Source organism: Halteromyces radiatus (genome assembly GCF_025201355.1).
Source record: "Halteromyces radiatus strain CBS 162.75 chromosome Unknown BX664scaffold_9, whole genome shotgun sequence".
Lineage (NCBI taxonomy): Eukaryota > Fungi > Mucoromycota > Mucoromycetes > Mucorales > Cunninghamellaceae > Halteromyces > Halteromyces radiatus.
In genome coordinates, this window is record NW_026251695.1 from 752125 (window position 1) to 766076 (window position 13952).

The 13952-nt window shown below is 32.7% G+C and overlaps 2 protein-coding genes across 2 annotated transcripts; both read right to left on the reverse strand.

Annotated features, from left to right (window-relative positions):
- Positions 1-318: 318 nt before the first annotated feature.
- BX664DRAFT_286518 (kinase-like domain-containing protein) lies at positions 319-7747 on the reverse strand. Its single transcript, XM_051541708.1, has 18 exons — positions 7281-7747; positions 7119-7210; positions 6799-7051; positions 6343-6687; positions 6071-6280; positions 5728-5995; positions 5574-5654; positions 3526-5492; positions 3297-3452; positions 3175-3211; positions 3020-3114; positions 2652-2938; positions 2207-2562; positions 1989-2142; positions 1833-1928; positions 1572-1764; positions 878-1514; positions 319-817 (listed from the first exon to the last, which is right to left on the reverse strand). The coding sequence occupies exons 1-18, from the start codon at positions 7380-7382 to the stop codon at positions 537-539; spliced, it is 5610 nt and encodes a 1869-aa protein (XP_051396747.1). The 5' UTR covers positions 7383-7747; the 3' UTR covers positions 319-536.
- Positions 7748-7920: 173 nt separating this feature from the next.
- On the reverse strand, positions 7921-11988 carry BX664DRAFT_362144 (uncharacterized protein; the record flags this gene model as incomplete). The annotated part of the gene is made up of 15 exons (XM_051548290.1): positions 7921-8534; positions 8610-8710; positions 8764-8869; positions 8946-9087; positions 9156-9285; positions 9351-9540; positions 9630-10213; positions 10280-10370; positions 10435-10523; positions 10587-10705; positions 10780-10891; positions 10964-11125; positions 11200-11317; positions 11449-11541; positions 11980-11988. The coding sequence occupies 15 exons, from the start codon at positions 11986-11988 to the stop codon at positions 7941-7943; spliced, it is 2640 nt and encodes an 879-aa protein (XP_051396748.1). The 3' UTR covers positions 7921-7940.
- Positions 11989-13952: the final 1964 nt, after the last annotated feature.

The following is a 13952-nucleotide window of genomic DNA, read 5'->3' on the forward strand; positions in this document are numbered from 1 at the left end:
CTCGTTTTTAAAACGTGTATGATCAACTAGCTATCTGAGTAATAAACGATCCTCTTAATCATACTTCTTTTATTACCAGCAGGAAAACTTCTTGATACACCTTTTTTCTTATCATCACATTATCTAACTATAGTTATTGTTTATCAATCATAATGATGTTTTATTTCGTTTTATATCTTGTATACGTCTGTTTGACAAATAAAGACTATCAAGAAAACCCTGATGTTACACAATGATGCATTCTTGATCCAAGTTATTTTTTTTTCTTTTATTTACTTTGCAATGGAGATAAAGCTCCCATATAATAGTGTTATTATGCTCAATTCATTGTTCATAAAAAGCAAAATGAAGTATCAACAGTTGAACAACCAGGCACCAACTAACTAATCAAAGTGTTAAGCAAACAAGGTAACAATAAAAAAAAAAGCAGTTTTGATATAATAAAAATTTTTTTATTCACATAAAATCATCCAAATAAAAAAGGAATACTAACGAATTGCCAAAATAAAATAAATAAATAAAAAAAAAAAGAGTTTCTAAGTAAATGTACATAAGACGGCAAAATCATCTTTGTGTGTATAAAGCCAGACACATGGGTGTTTTGCTTCAATCAGTTTCGTTACAGCTTGAAGTACACGTATCAGGGTATCCCGTTGTTGACCCACATCTGCATACTCCAAAGTTTTCTTGAATCCATCATCCAACCAAAAACTATATTCATTCATCCGCCGTACAAGATCCTTGGGTAAATCACAAGCAATGACTTGAATATCACCATTAGTAAGACTATCAACAATAGGTGATAAATGATGGATGGCTAAAAAAAAAAAAAAAAAAAAAGAATAAATTCATCATCATCATCATTCTTTTTATTTACCTTTGTCCACCAAAACAGCTTTTCGTTTTTGTTTCATTTTTGTTCGAGCCTTGCCACGTTCTTCTGCATAAACCACTTGTACATCAAAATCATTCTTCTTTTCTTGTCCTTCACCTTTAGAACTATCCAATGGATAATCCAAATTTGAGTCACCTAGATGATGACTATCCTTGGTCTTGAAATCATGCTTATTGCGAGGTATCTTGCCCACGGTATAACTGTGATCCACACGCGCCTGTTCTGCCATTTCTGCCATGAGCCACATACAAAGCTCAGCACGAGGTACTTCGGATTCGGTTTTCCGTAATACATCCTTGACTTTTACAGTCGTACTTGCATCCAAGACTGAAGGTTGTGACGATGATGAAGATGGTAATGATGACATATGACGATGACTGTTATTGTTGTTGTTATTATTACCACTGAATTTGCTATTGTCATTCAGTTTTTGTTGTTTTACAATCACCATCCAATTGATGCTGGCTTTACGACAGTTGTTGGCCACTTCTTCAGGTGTCAATGACGTACGATCATCATATTGGAATTCAGCTCGAATCCCATGAGCCCATAATTCTCGAACCACCTCTAATCGTTCTTGTAATAAGACTTTGTTAAAGCTTGCAACATAGACGTCACTCTAAAAAAAAGAATAAAAAATGTTAGAACAGATCATCAATAGAATCATTGTCTTTACCTTTTTTGGTGCCCATAAACCGAAACTACGTAATTTTTCATTCTTTGCTTTGACCATATATTTGATTTGTTCTGATTGATATTCATCCAAATGTCGAATCAATTTCTGTACCGCAATATTGACACCAACCGCTCGAAGTTTTCGATTTGCACTTGCATTTGGATGAGCAAAGTGTTGAATCAAAATATCATATCTATTGAAATAATCATAAATATACCTTATATATATATTTATAATATGATTTTCTTTTTCTTTTCTTACCTTCCACCCACAGCCAAAACATCCTTTTTCTTGTTTTCACCCGTGTCAGTAATAGCTTCAAATACCAATCCGTCGGTATAAAAATGATTGTTGTAACTAAAGAGAATATAAAATAGATTAGAGTTTGCTATTAAAAAAAAAAAAAAAAGGACTTACACTAGTAAGGGATGGAAGATAAGTTTATGACGAATACCAATACTTTTCGCCACCGATAGTAAGATACGTAAATCATTCACCCATTCCCTGAATCTTGATTTATGATTACCAACCAAAAGACCATCAATTTTTTTACTAACAGATTCCAAATCGCCTAAGATCAAATAAAAAATAAAATGAGAAATCTTCCAAATAATAATACAGATAAATATTATTACCTTGAATATTAAAGATAGAGAGTTCATCCAAAACACTTCGTTGTAAATGGAATTTAAGTTTGAGCACATTACGAACGGTAGAAAAGGAAGTACCACGAGCCAAACTGGATAGAGTAACAAGAACGCCTTTTCGACAATCGGTAGGTACACGACAATTATCCAAGATCAAATCAGTAATACTTGCATTGTTGATCATAAAATGGAAACCACCTTTCTTGTATGGAGGTAATTCTTCCAAGATTTCTTCCACTACTTTGAGTACTTCCGCATCAGGCACCATAGCTGCTGTATCACGATGTACAATATCAAAATCTGCTTCCAATACTACTTCTGGTTGACCTCCACTAGGATTTTCACTTTTTTTTTTTTTAAGAAAAGAAAGAAATAGTTAGCCTATATTTATTATCATTGATGATGCCATCTTTTTTTTTTCTTTTCTTATTACCGATAGACAGGTTCAAAAGTGAATCGTTTCAATTCAGGAAATCCTTTTTTCCGAGAAATATATCTTGCAAAAGGAACGGTTTGATCAAAAGGTAATTGATTAAGAGAACCTTGAGAATCCATCACATACACAGGACTTTTCCAATTCCATTCATACAAATCATTCTTGGGAATCAAAAGAGGAACAGATACGTCAATGGCTCCATGTCGTCGAAATACTTTGGCCATTTGATCACGAATACGATCATAAAATATATGAGAGAAAGGATCAAATTGATTATCCACTTGCTATGATAAAGAAAGAAAAAAGGAAATCAGTTCATCATTTTCGATCACCTAAAAAAAAAAAAAAAAAAAAAGGATACTAACAGATTGATAATCATAGGTGAAATCCTTATGTCGATCCGAGGATTGAGAGAACATGGCGAACATAAGTTTGTTGTAATATGGAGTATTTGGATTGGCTAACAATAAAAGAATAGTGAATAAATTATAACCAAAGACTAATGAATATGATGACTTACCAATAGTTCGTACGCATTCCTTGATATATTCATCTTCCTATAAACATCAAGCAAGAGAGAGAGAAAAAAAACACAAAAGAGTCAATATTTCAAAGCATTTTTTATATAATCTGTATACATACCAACTTTGGAGGCAATAAATCACTTCGTAATAATTCAAAACTATTGGGTCGATCTTTGGGTTGTTGAGAAGTCAATAACTTGATGATGGTACGTTGATTGGTGTAATTTTTTGGGAAATCATTAGGGAAAATACCAGCTCGCAAGTCATTCAATACCTAACATATGTATATATAAAAAAAAAAAAAAGTTAAAAGATAATCGTAACTTTTTTTTTCGATTATTACTTACAATAGCTCTTTGCATTCCAGTGGAAACAGGATAACACATTTCAAAAAAGATGACACCCAAGGAAAACATATCCACCTTTTGATTATATCGCATACCAGAGGTAGCACCAGTGGTTGGATCAGGTAATACTTCAGGTGAGACATAAAATGTAGTTCCAACACCTGTCGTCATACTTTCATCGATTCCCAAATTAGTACTTGTTGCTGAATATCCAGTATAACTGCCAACAGCACTAGAATCACCATTTTGGTTGTTCTCAATATGTCGATGAATGGTTCCATCTAATCCCAAACCAAGTCCATGATTATTGTTTGTTCGTATAAAAGTATTGACCACATCCACTAAAGCTTGATTTGTTGTAGCCAGACCAAAATCACCAATCTTGACATCATTGTTGGAATCCAAGAAAATATTGGAGGGTTTCAAATCACGATGAATCATGCCTTGAGAATGGATATGTACCAAACCTTCCAGAATTTGTCGAAAGAGTCGCCATATCTCTTGTTCATCCACTTTTTCATCAATAATATCCCGTAGCGTTTTCTTTTCACAATATTCCATTTGAATGTACAATACACGTGTAGAACGAGGTCGTTGATGATGTGTTCGTTTTTGATGATCATTGCTTCGGATTCGTTGCTTGATATCTCTATTGTTTCGAAATTGTTGAATGACTTTTTTCGCCAAGGATTGAGTAGTTTTATTATTGTCCATGTTGCCTCTGTTGATATTGCTTCTCGTTGCTGTATTGTCGCTACCTGTTTCATCTGTTTCTGAGGAAACGGCAAAGGAGATATAATCGCCAGAGCTATCATCCGTGTCGTCTGATTCAGTACCAATACCGTCATTGTCGTCGTCGTCGTCATCATCATCATCATCATTGTCCACTTCATAACGAATTGCTGAATAACTTTTGCTCTTGGATTTTTCCATGGAAAGAAAATCATATCGTTTCTGCAAAACACTGACATCATCATCATCAAATTCGTCCGATTCCGATTCATCCGAATAATCATCTTCATCATCACTGTCTTTCCAAGTTGTTCCATCTTCATCTTCAAACCAGGTGGCATAGTATCGTACGACATATTGATGATGTAGACTAGAGAGGGTTTGAACTTCCCGTAATATTTTACGAACACCTTCACTATCTCGAGGATCCAGTCTAATTTTCTTGATAGCATAAAGTCGTCCATCCAGTCGATTGCGTGATTTAACCACTTCACCGAATCCACCTTTCCCAAGGAATTCAATTTCTTCAAAATCAGTCTTGTATCTAGATATACTTCCAGCACCACCACTACCACCACCACCACCACCATTGCCACCACTACCACCAACATTGGATATTGGAGGTTGAATATGAGAAGGACGTGTTGCATCAGTAGCAGGAGTATAAATAGGTCCACCACCAATACGATCAGGAGCCATAGAAGGTTGTTCATAGCCAATAGGACTCATTGCCAAGGATGTAGGATCATCTTTTCCAGCCAAACGAGTCAAAAGCATATCGCCACCCAAAGTATTATTATTATTATGAGTTGCAGAGATCGTATTTGTGGTAGCAGCGGAAGATGATGATGATGTACCATGATCGGGTTCATCATTTGTACTAGTCACTCGCATAACACCAGTAGCGTCAACAGCAAAGAAAGGATCGTTCAACAAATCAATTGCAGTAGGACGTTTCTTGGGATCATGTTCAAGCATACGTTTGGCAAAAGTAACAGCAACTGGAGAAAGTTCATTGGCAACCGAGCGGAAGAAAGCATCATAATCTCCAAATTCCTTGGTCAAATCCACACCCCATAACATTTCCAGAAAGATGATTCCCAAGCACCAAATATCATTTTTCCGTCCATAGATCCCAGGTCGTTCACGTAATTCAGGTGAAATCCAAGATGGTGAGATATTTGAGATGTTGTCATTTTCATTTTCACCAGTAAATGGGTTCGATTTATTGAGGTCTATTGTTGAAAATAAAATAAAATAAAAAACAGGTGAATTAGCATCGATTTTTCTTTCTCATTCAATTAATTAATTATTACCATGAAGACGTTTAGAATAACTAATATCAGCAAGTTTGACCATTTGATGTTGAGTACAAAACACATTCGTGGTTGAGATTCCTATCAAGAATAAATCTATGAGATAAAAGTAATTTTTTTTTTTTTTTTTTTGTAATAGATTCATTTTCGTTACCTTTGCATACAAAACCATTCAGATGAAGATGATTGATAGCCCATAAAAGTTGTTTCATGTATTTTCTAGCCACAGCCAAACGAAGACCACCACCACATTTTTGAAGTAAATCATATAGGCTGCCACCTTGTTCATATTCCATTAAAATATGCATCACCCAAGATTGATGATCAGAGTCACTTCGTTCCAATTTGGCGTCATAAATCGTTACAATATGTGGATGTTGTAAAGAGCGTAATCGATCTAATTCCCTTTCTACATCTTGTAACTACAAAAAAAAAGCACATACATGGAATAAAATATTAAATATAGTTCATTTTTCATCTTTTTTTTTTTAATTTACCTTTCGTTTGCCAGCTTGTGTCATATAATATGATCCAGAGATATAAATCCGTTTGATAGCCAAAAGGCAGGGTAAATTCATAGTTTCAGTATCTTCAGAATTTTCATAATCACCAACCACTTTATAACCAAGAGGTTGAGCAGAAAAAGTTTGACTAATGGAACCTTGACCAAGACATGGACCCAAAACAACAGCATGGAAGCAAATCCTCTGTTTATATAAAGAAAAGGAAAGCGTTAATTACACATTTAAAAAGATATTATAATTATTACCTTTGGATAGGGAGCATCATCATCTTTTTCCACGGGAGTAGTGATCAAATTTTCAAATACCAACGTTTTGATATCATCCGTATGTTCCAAATGATGACGTTTATCACTATTGTCATCATCATCATCATATCCACCAAATTGAGAATGAAAGTCATCATCCACCATAGATGCATTTGTTTTGTAACCTAATTCTTGTCTTTGTTGTCGAGTAGCTCTTGCTTGTTCTTGTTTCCGTTCCAATTCTTGTTGTATTTTGACATTCATCATTTCAGATTGACGTCGTAAATCCGCCGCTTCTTGTTCAGCCCGTCGTGTTTGTTCTTCAAGTTCACGTTCTTTTTCAGCCTATATATATATATATGTGTGTGTGTGTGAGTGCCGAATCAAATATGTTATTATTATTATTTATTACTATTCTTATTATTATTATTATTGATCACTTTTTTTTTTTATTACCCGCAAATCATTTTCCATTCGAAGGACCATTTGTTCATGGAAGCTGAGTTTGTTATCTTCAGGAGGAGGAGCATTATGATTTGCAAGAAAAGCACGAGCATGATCAGCTAAATCATATACCATTTCCCTGCCTATCATGTCTTGAGCCGCATTATCAAGTGAATGAGATAATTGTCGTACCGTTTTTGGTGTCAATCCTTTAGGTCGTAGTACTTGCATTTCAGGTGGTTTGTTCGGATACGTTTTTGGGAATCTATTATTCAAATTTTAGCTATGTCTTCTATATAAAAATAATATTATTTTTTATTTTTTTTTTTTACCTGAACTTCAAATCAATAGTGACATGAGCTTCTTCAGTTTCAACACCAAGAGGACATAGATGAAGTATGAATTCAGGATTCGGTCGCGCCACCTATGAATAATATCATAATATAAAGGTTAGTGAACTAAATGTTTTGCTTTATAAGTAGATATATATTTACCTTCCAAGGATTGTTTATTACAGCCTCATAGTCTTCCATAAAGATAGCTTGTAAGGCTTCAATTTCATTCTGTTGAATATCGTAAAGTTCGTCGAGATCCATGAGAATAAAAAATATTGTTTCTGGATAAATAGTAGGAAAGATAAGTAATAATTGTCAGTTGGCGTAATAATATAATGTATATAAAACGTCGTTTTTTTTGGGGGTGAATTGACGACCTTTTTCTTTAAATATTGTTGTTTGTGAATAAATATTGTTGATCCAGATAGTTGTAAAAGTTATATTCTTCAAGACCGAAAAAAGCTAACAATGGAGTTGAAAAGAGATAATCATTCACTCCATGCTGACAAGGTTGATCAAACTGTATATCAAATAAAATAAGGGTAATAAATAAAGAAGGAGAAAGAGGGGTTTGCGAATCAAATAAAAAGATAGAATAAAGTATTGTGTGAGAAAAGAAAAAAAAAAAAGAAAAAGAAACAAGAAAAAAAAAATATGCACTTCAAAAAAAAAAAAAAAAAGGCATCCTTATCACGTGGTCTCTTTTAACCAAGTTGGGGCGGAGTACAATGATTCGATGACACAACTTTACTCGTAAGCTGTCAAAAAATATATATAAAATATTTATGCCTCCGATTTGAACATTCTTTTTTATTATTATTAGTAAGTAGTTGAAGATTGTTCAGATTGTTGTTGTTGTTGTGACCAATGTGGACGTTCTAACACTCTACAATCTATCTTGGTAAAAGATTCATCCATTTTAGTTTTGTTATCTGTTGAATAATATAGTTTTTGACATGTCATTTGACTAAAATAATCTGTAGCAATAGGTGATGATGGAACAGGTGTTCCAATAATATCATTTGTATGAGATGAACTTGTATCATCATCAACATCTTCTTCTTCTTCTTCTTCTTCAACCTGATCATCTTCCTCTTCCTCTTCATTCCTGATATCATCAATAATGATAGGTTGTGTTAATTGTTTATCCGATGCATTATAAACTTCTTCATCCAACCAAATTTCATAAGTAGCGACAAATGATGGATCCAATTCAAAGTCATCCGTATCAAAAGAATCTCCAATATCATTTCCATTGACAGACGCTGGTTCTAATTGTCGAGAGGTATTATCTGAAGAACTATGTGTTGATCCATTGTTATGAATGGCATCATCAAAAGGTGGAAGTAATTCAGGAAGATATCGTTCACCATGGTAAATTCGAATCAAAAGTCGAAGATTGATTTCTTCCGCCTATTCATCAAAAAAAAAAAAAAAAATCAGGACAAATTTTCTATAAAATATATCGTTTTTTTTTTTTTTTTTTACCTTTCCATCTAAATCCTCTTCTGTATCGTTTTTACTCATCCAATCATCATTCAAAGATGTATTACAACGTAAGTAAATAGCTGAAATGATCTTCATATTACCTATCAAAATTAAATTAAATTATCTCCTGTTCTCATTTGACGTCATTTCTTACTCGTTCTCCATTTCTTCGTTTGATAAGGGACTTGAGATTTTAATATTTTGAGAGTATATAATTCCAAAACTGGATGAGAGATTTTCAAAAGTTTCTTAAAGATTGCCTAAATGCAATTCAAATTATTAGTCAGTTGATCCAATAATGTTCTTTTTTTTTTTTATTATTATTATTTTGTTTACCGTAGATTTATATTGTACCATAATCATCACTCTATTGGACTTGGCTTTGGTTAATTTTTGAAGCACACAAAGTAAATTAATCATCCAAAACATATTTCGACCATTGGTGTAAGTATCCGTCATCTGATCAATGCGGAAAAGTCTATCTTACATAAAAATAAAAAATCAATATTTGTGAACATGATTTTTTTTTTTTTAGATGATTATTACCTGAGTGTTTCGATATCTGTACGTCTTGATGCCAACTCTATCACATCTTGTAATCCAAAGATTTTCAATATCAATAAAATACAACCTGAATCCACTAGTAATTGACTAATATATTCGAACTTCAACATATCTAATAACAAAATAACAAAAAAAGTAAATCTACTGAGACGTAGTACAAAAGCGTGAGATTCTTACGCGATAATTTGGTCCATCTCAACAAAAGGATGAGAGTGCCCGAGATGGACTTGCATAAGTTTTCGTTGTTTCGTATTTCATCCATACGGTCCTCTTCTGAGGTACCTTGTGATTCACCCGGTAAGATAGTGGTCAATAGCTGTTTGAGTAAAATGGCTATTACATTCTGTAAATGAGGAACAATGGCTTTCTAATAATTATGAAGAAACAATTCCTTTTATAAGTAAATATCACTTTTTTTTTTCATTCTCTCCCTTTTTTTTTTTTTTTTTTACTTACATAAAAGCCTTCAAATTGATTCAATATATGATGATCATATTTATCAGATGATGATGATGATCTATGTCGTTGATCTTGCCATTTCTGTATTGCTTGTTCACGTTGCTGTATCAATTGTTGAGATGTTCTTGATTTGTTCAAATGAGACAGATAAACGTTACCTGCTTCTATGATACTATATGGAACGCTAGGTCCTGTTTGATCAAGAGGTAATATAACTGAACCATCTGTTGAAGATATCTGATTGGCTTCTGAAGGAAATTGATCTTCATCTTGATCTACAAAGGCATTTTGTTGTTGTTGTTGTTGTTGTTGAGATTTTTTCTTTTTGGATGATGGTGATGGTGGTGATGAAGATGGTGATGATACTGTATTGGTAGAATGATAAAAGGATTGATATGGTAGATCGATAATAGAAGATGCATAAGAAAGACCCATGGCACTAATAGATGAAGAATTGGATTTCACAGCAAGTGAAGAAGGAATATCTGATGGTAATGTTGGATTGTATCCACCATATTTTTCTGTTGTTTGTTCCAAAAATTTGTAATAGCTTTGAAATGAAGTTTTGTTTGTGATTGGGACTGTAGATGATGATGATTAGATGGGTTTTTTTTTTTCCTTTTTTTATTTCTTTTTTTTTGTCTTACCAGACTTCTTGTGCAATGTTTGTTTTATTTGTCTTATATCCTCCAATCCACCAAAGTTCAATAGCATACATTTCCACGTCAATGACATTAACTAGGAAAAAGAGGGATGATTAGTCTTTACCCTTTTTTTTTTCTTTTATATCCTATTTTTATACCTTTCGCATAGGTAAATGAACCATCTGATGATCTTGAATTTCTCCAAGAAAACAAAACAATGATTCAACAAATGAAGGATCCAAATCGTCTAAAATTAAAAAAAAAAAAGATTAGATAAATATAATATGGATTAGAAATGATTTATGTTAACCTTTTTTTGTATCATCACCCGTTCTTTTCTTATAACAAAGTACTTCAATCACTGGATAGACCAAAGTTAATAAAATATCCAAGGTTAAACATGCTTTTTTTGATAAATCAGATGTTTTTCTAGAGGGATAAAAGGCAGGAAGAAAGAAAAGATTAACAATATGCATGAATAAAAAGAAAGGGTTATGGGGTACCTAATATGTTGAAATGCACTTTTCAATATCCGACATGCTACCGTTAATCCGCCACACTGAACTACTAGTTCAGCTGCATGGATAAGATTTTCAATGTTTCGATCATCATGCCCTGGAAAGATCATAGTGATAAAATAAACAAACATGTAAGTAGTAGCACAAATAATGGTATCAATTACCTTACCAAGTAAAATATGAATCACATGTTCTGCAGCATTGAGTTGGTCTTGATGTAATAAAGCCGATTGTTGCTCAGGATGGTATTCCAACTTTTTTATTAATTCCTTTATATTTTGTTGTTGTTGTTGATGATGATATTCTTCTGATGATATTAATCTATCATCATCTATATATATATATATATATATTAGATTAGATTACATTTGATGGTAAGAAATAAGGAGGAAAAAAAAAACTTACTTTGATCGTTTTCACCTTTGTCTTGTAGTATTAATCTCAATTCACTATTACTAAAGAAATCATTGATTTCCTTTTCTAACCCTTCTGTATCCATATAACGATAATTATCATGAGAATGCTATTGTTATTATTATTATCATAAAGAAGAAGAAGATGAGTTGTCTAGATACTATTCCCTTCCCTTTCCTTTTCTTTTCTTTTCTTTTCCTTTTCCTTTTTTTTTTTTTTTTTTTTGTTCTAGTTATTTACCTTTTGACGCTTGGATAAAGCTTTTACTACTTGTTTTAATTTGGAAGGATTTAAAAGTAAATCTTCATAAGGTGGCTCTTGTTGATCATGTGACTGTAACATTATAATAATTTGGTTTAATGAAATAAAAAAAAGAGAGAGAGAAAGGTAAAAGAAAAAGAGTTTGAAAAAAAAAATCCTTAAATAAAAAAATTAGGCAGGATGAGCATAGAAAATAAAAAAAAAAGGGGACATAGATTAAGGAGGTTAGACTGATAAAGTACCTGTGCGAGAGTGTAAGAAATGAACCTCCCCTCATCCTATTATTGGGTTTTTTAACAAAAAGTTAAAATGTGACCCATCTCACATGTGTCTTGTTCAGGAAATTTGCCTGAAAAAGCAAACAGCCTCCACTTCTTTCACTGACGTTCGAACCCAGATGCAGCCTTTGGGCTATTTCTTTAACCAGTTTTGACTTGGCTCACAAAAGTATTGTACACCCATCGTAAATCTAGTGTGAATTCATTGGATAAAAAAAGAGAAATGACTTACATCATACATATATATTTAATCTCTTTTTCACTGATCAAATAAGCTTTTTTTTTTTTTGTTGAACAAAACTAACTACCTTTGTTATACTGTGGAGAAGGTTCAACTCTTTTACATAAAATCGTCGGTGGTTGAATGCTTCCTTTTTGCTACACCTTTTTTTTTTTTTGTACGCGCAACGCGTTTCTCTCTTTTTATTTTCTTTCTTTGTTCGTTTCATGTTTCTATTATGACCCAATCATCAGTTACAGACAATACAATACCAATCTCTACGGAAGGTAAGAAAAAAAAAGAACTCTCTTTATCTGTAATTTTTTAACTCTTCTTTTATTTTTATATCTAGACACTTCGGTGGAAACAGATCTCAGACAACTGGTAAAGAACAAAGTGTTTCATATTCAATGGAAGTGGTCAAATCATATTCTAACCGTTTGTTTCCTTTTTTTTTTTTTTTGTTCATAGGAACACAAGTATTTGAAGGATGGAAGACTTTATTATAAAGAAACTAAACTACGTCCGGAAACACATCCATTGATTGCTGCAGGTAAACAATGAAGATATAGAAACAGAAGTTGATGTTTTTCGAATATAAACTGAACCACACTTCATTATTGTGATATAGCTATTCTCTCTTTTCGATCTTATCGTCAAACTTTAGAGCAATCTGACTTCACAATTTCTTTAGATTTCGATAATTTACCAGAGTCTCATAGTCAATTGATCGGTATGCTTGCACAAGATAGGTAAGAATAGGACTCTTCTTTAATATCTTTATACTGATTCTTTTCCTTCCTCTTTTTTTTTTTTTTTTTGTAGTGATGAAACACTTCCTGTATTAGCTAATCGTTTAAATGATCTTCTTTCACCATTTATGCGAAATGAACAAGGTAAAAAGAGCCATGAAGGGAAAAAGAAAAGCACAAAACTTAATCCTTGTATTGAAATATAGTGGCAGATATATTTCTGGGGGCAATTGAACAAAAAATACGATCTGTGGCAACTCGACAAAAATATGGTCTTTCTTCTTCTTTATCAAATCAAACAGAAACTCTTCCTACGTCCATACCAGCTGTAATAATAATATTATTTTATATGATGTATGACCTAAATCTATTCCTTTTTTTTTTTTTAATGATAGCATTTGACCTTATCCAGATGGGAAACAACTGATCTTTCATATTCTCCTATTGACTTTCAAGATGTGGTTTTAGAAAGACGAGAACAACGAAAAGAGGTAAGTGAGAAAGAGAGGATTGAAAAAAAAAGAAAGAGAATACTAATTCTATTTTTTATGATAGATGTCAACACTTTTATTACAACATTATCATTCATTACCTCCACATTTACAGCATCATTTACTTCATTCAAAACCTCGAAAATCACAACCCATATCTATGGAAGAGAAGGCAAAATCAAATGAAGAACTGGCATTGGAGCTTGAAAAATCGCGTAAAAAGGTACAACAGAAGAGAAAAGAACGAGAGATCAATCATTCATCTTTTTCTTATTCTAGATGGAAGAACGGAAAAAGAAGGAAGAGGAAAAACAAAAACGAGAACAAGAAAAATTGGAAGAACGACAGAAACGCGAACAAGAAAAATTGGAACGACAAAAACGTGAAGAAGAAAAATTGGAAGAAAAACGACGTCGAGAGGAAGACAAGAAAAAGAAGGAGCAGGTAATAAAAAAAATTTTTTTTTTCTATGATCATCCATGGATACACGTACTCATACTTTCTCTCTCTCTCTTCTTTTTTTTCCTAATTAGTCTCAATTACGACTTACATCTCTATTTACAAAGAATGTCGATGGAAATAGTACTCCTATCATTGAAAATGGTACCAAAAAAAAAAAAAAAGAATCGTTATTATTATTTTAACTAATTTCATCATTATGTAGATCATCTTGTAGAATCCAAATCCATGTTTCCACCGTTTTTTATCAAGGATCATGTTAATATGTATATGGTGGCTTCTA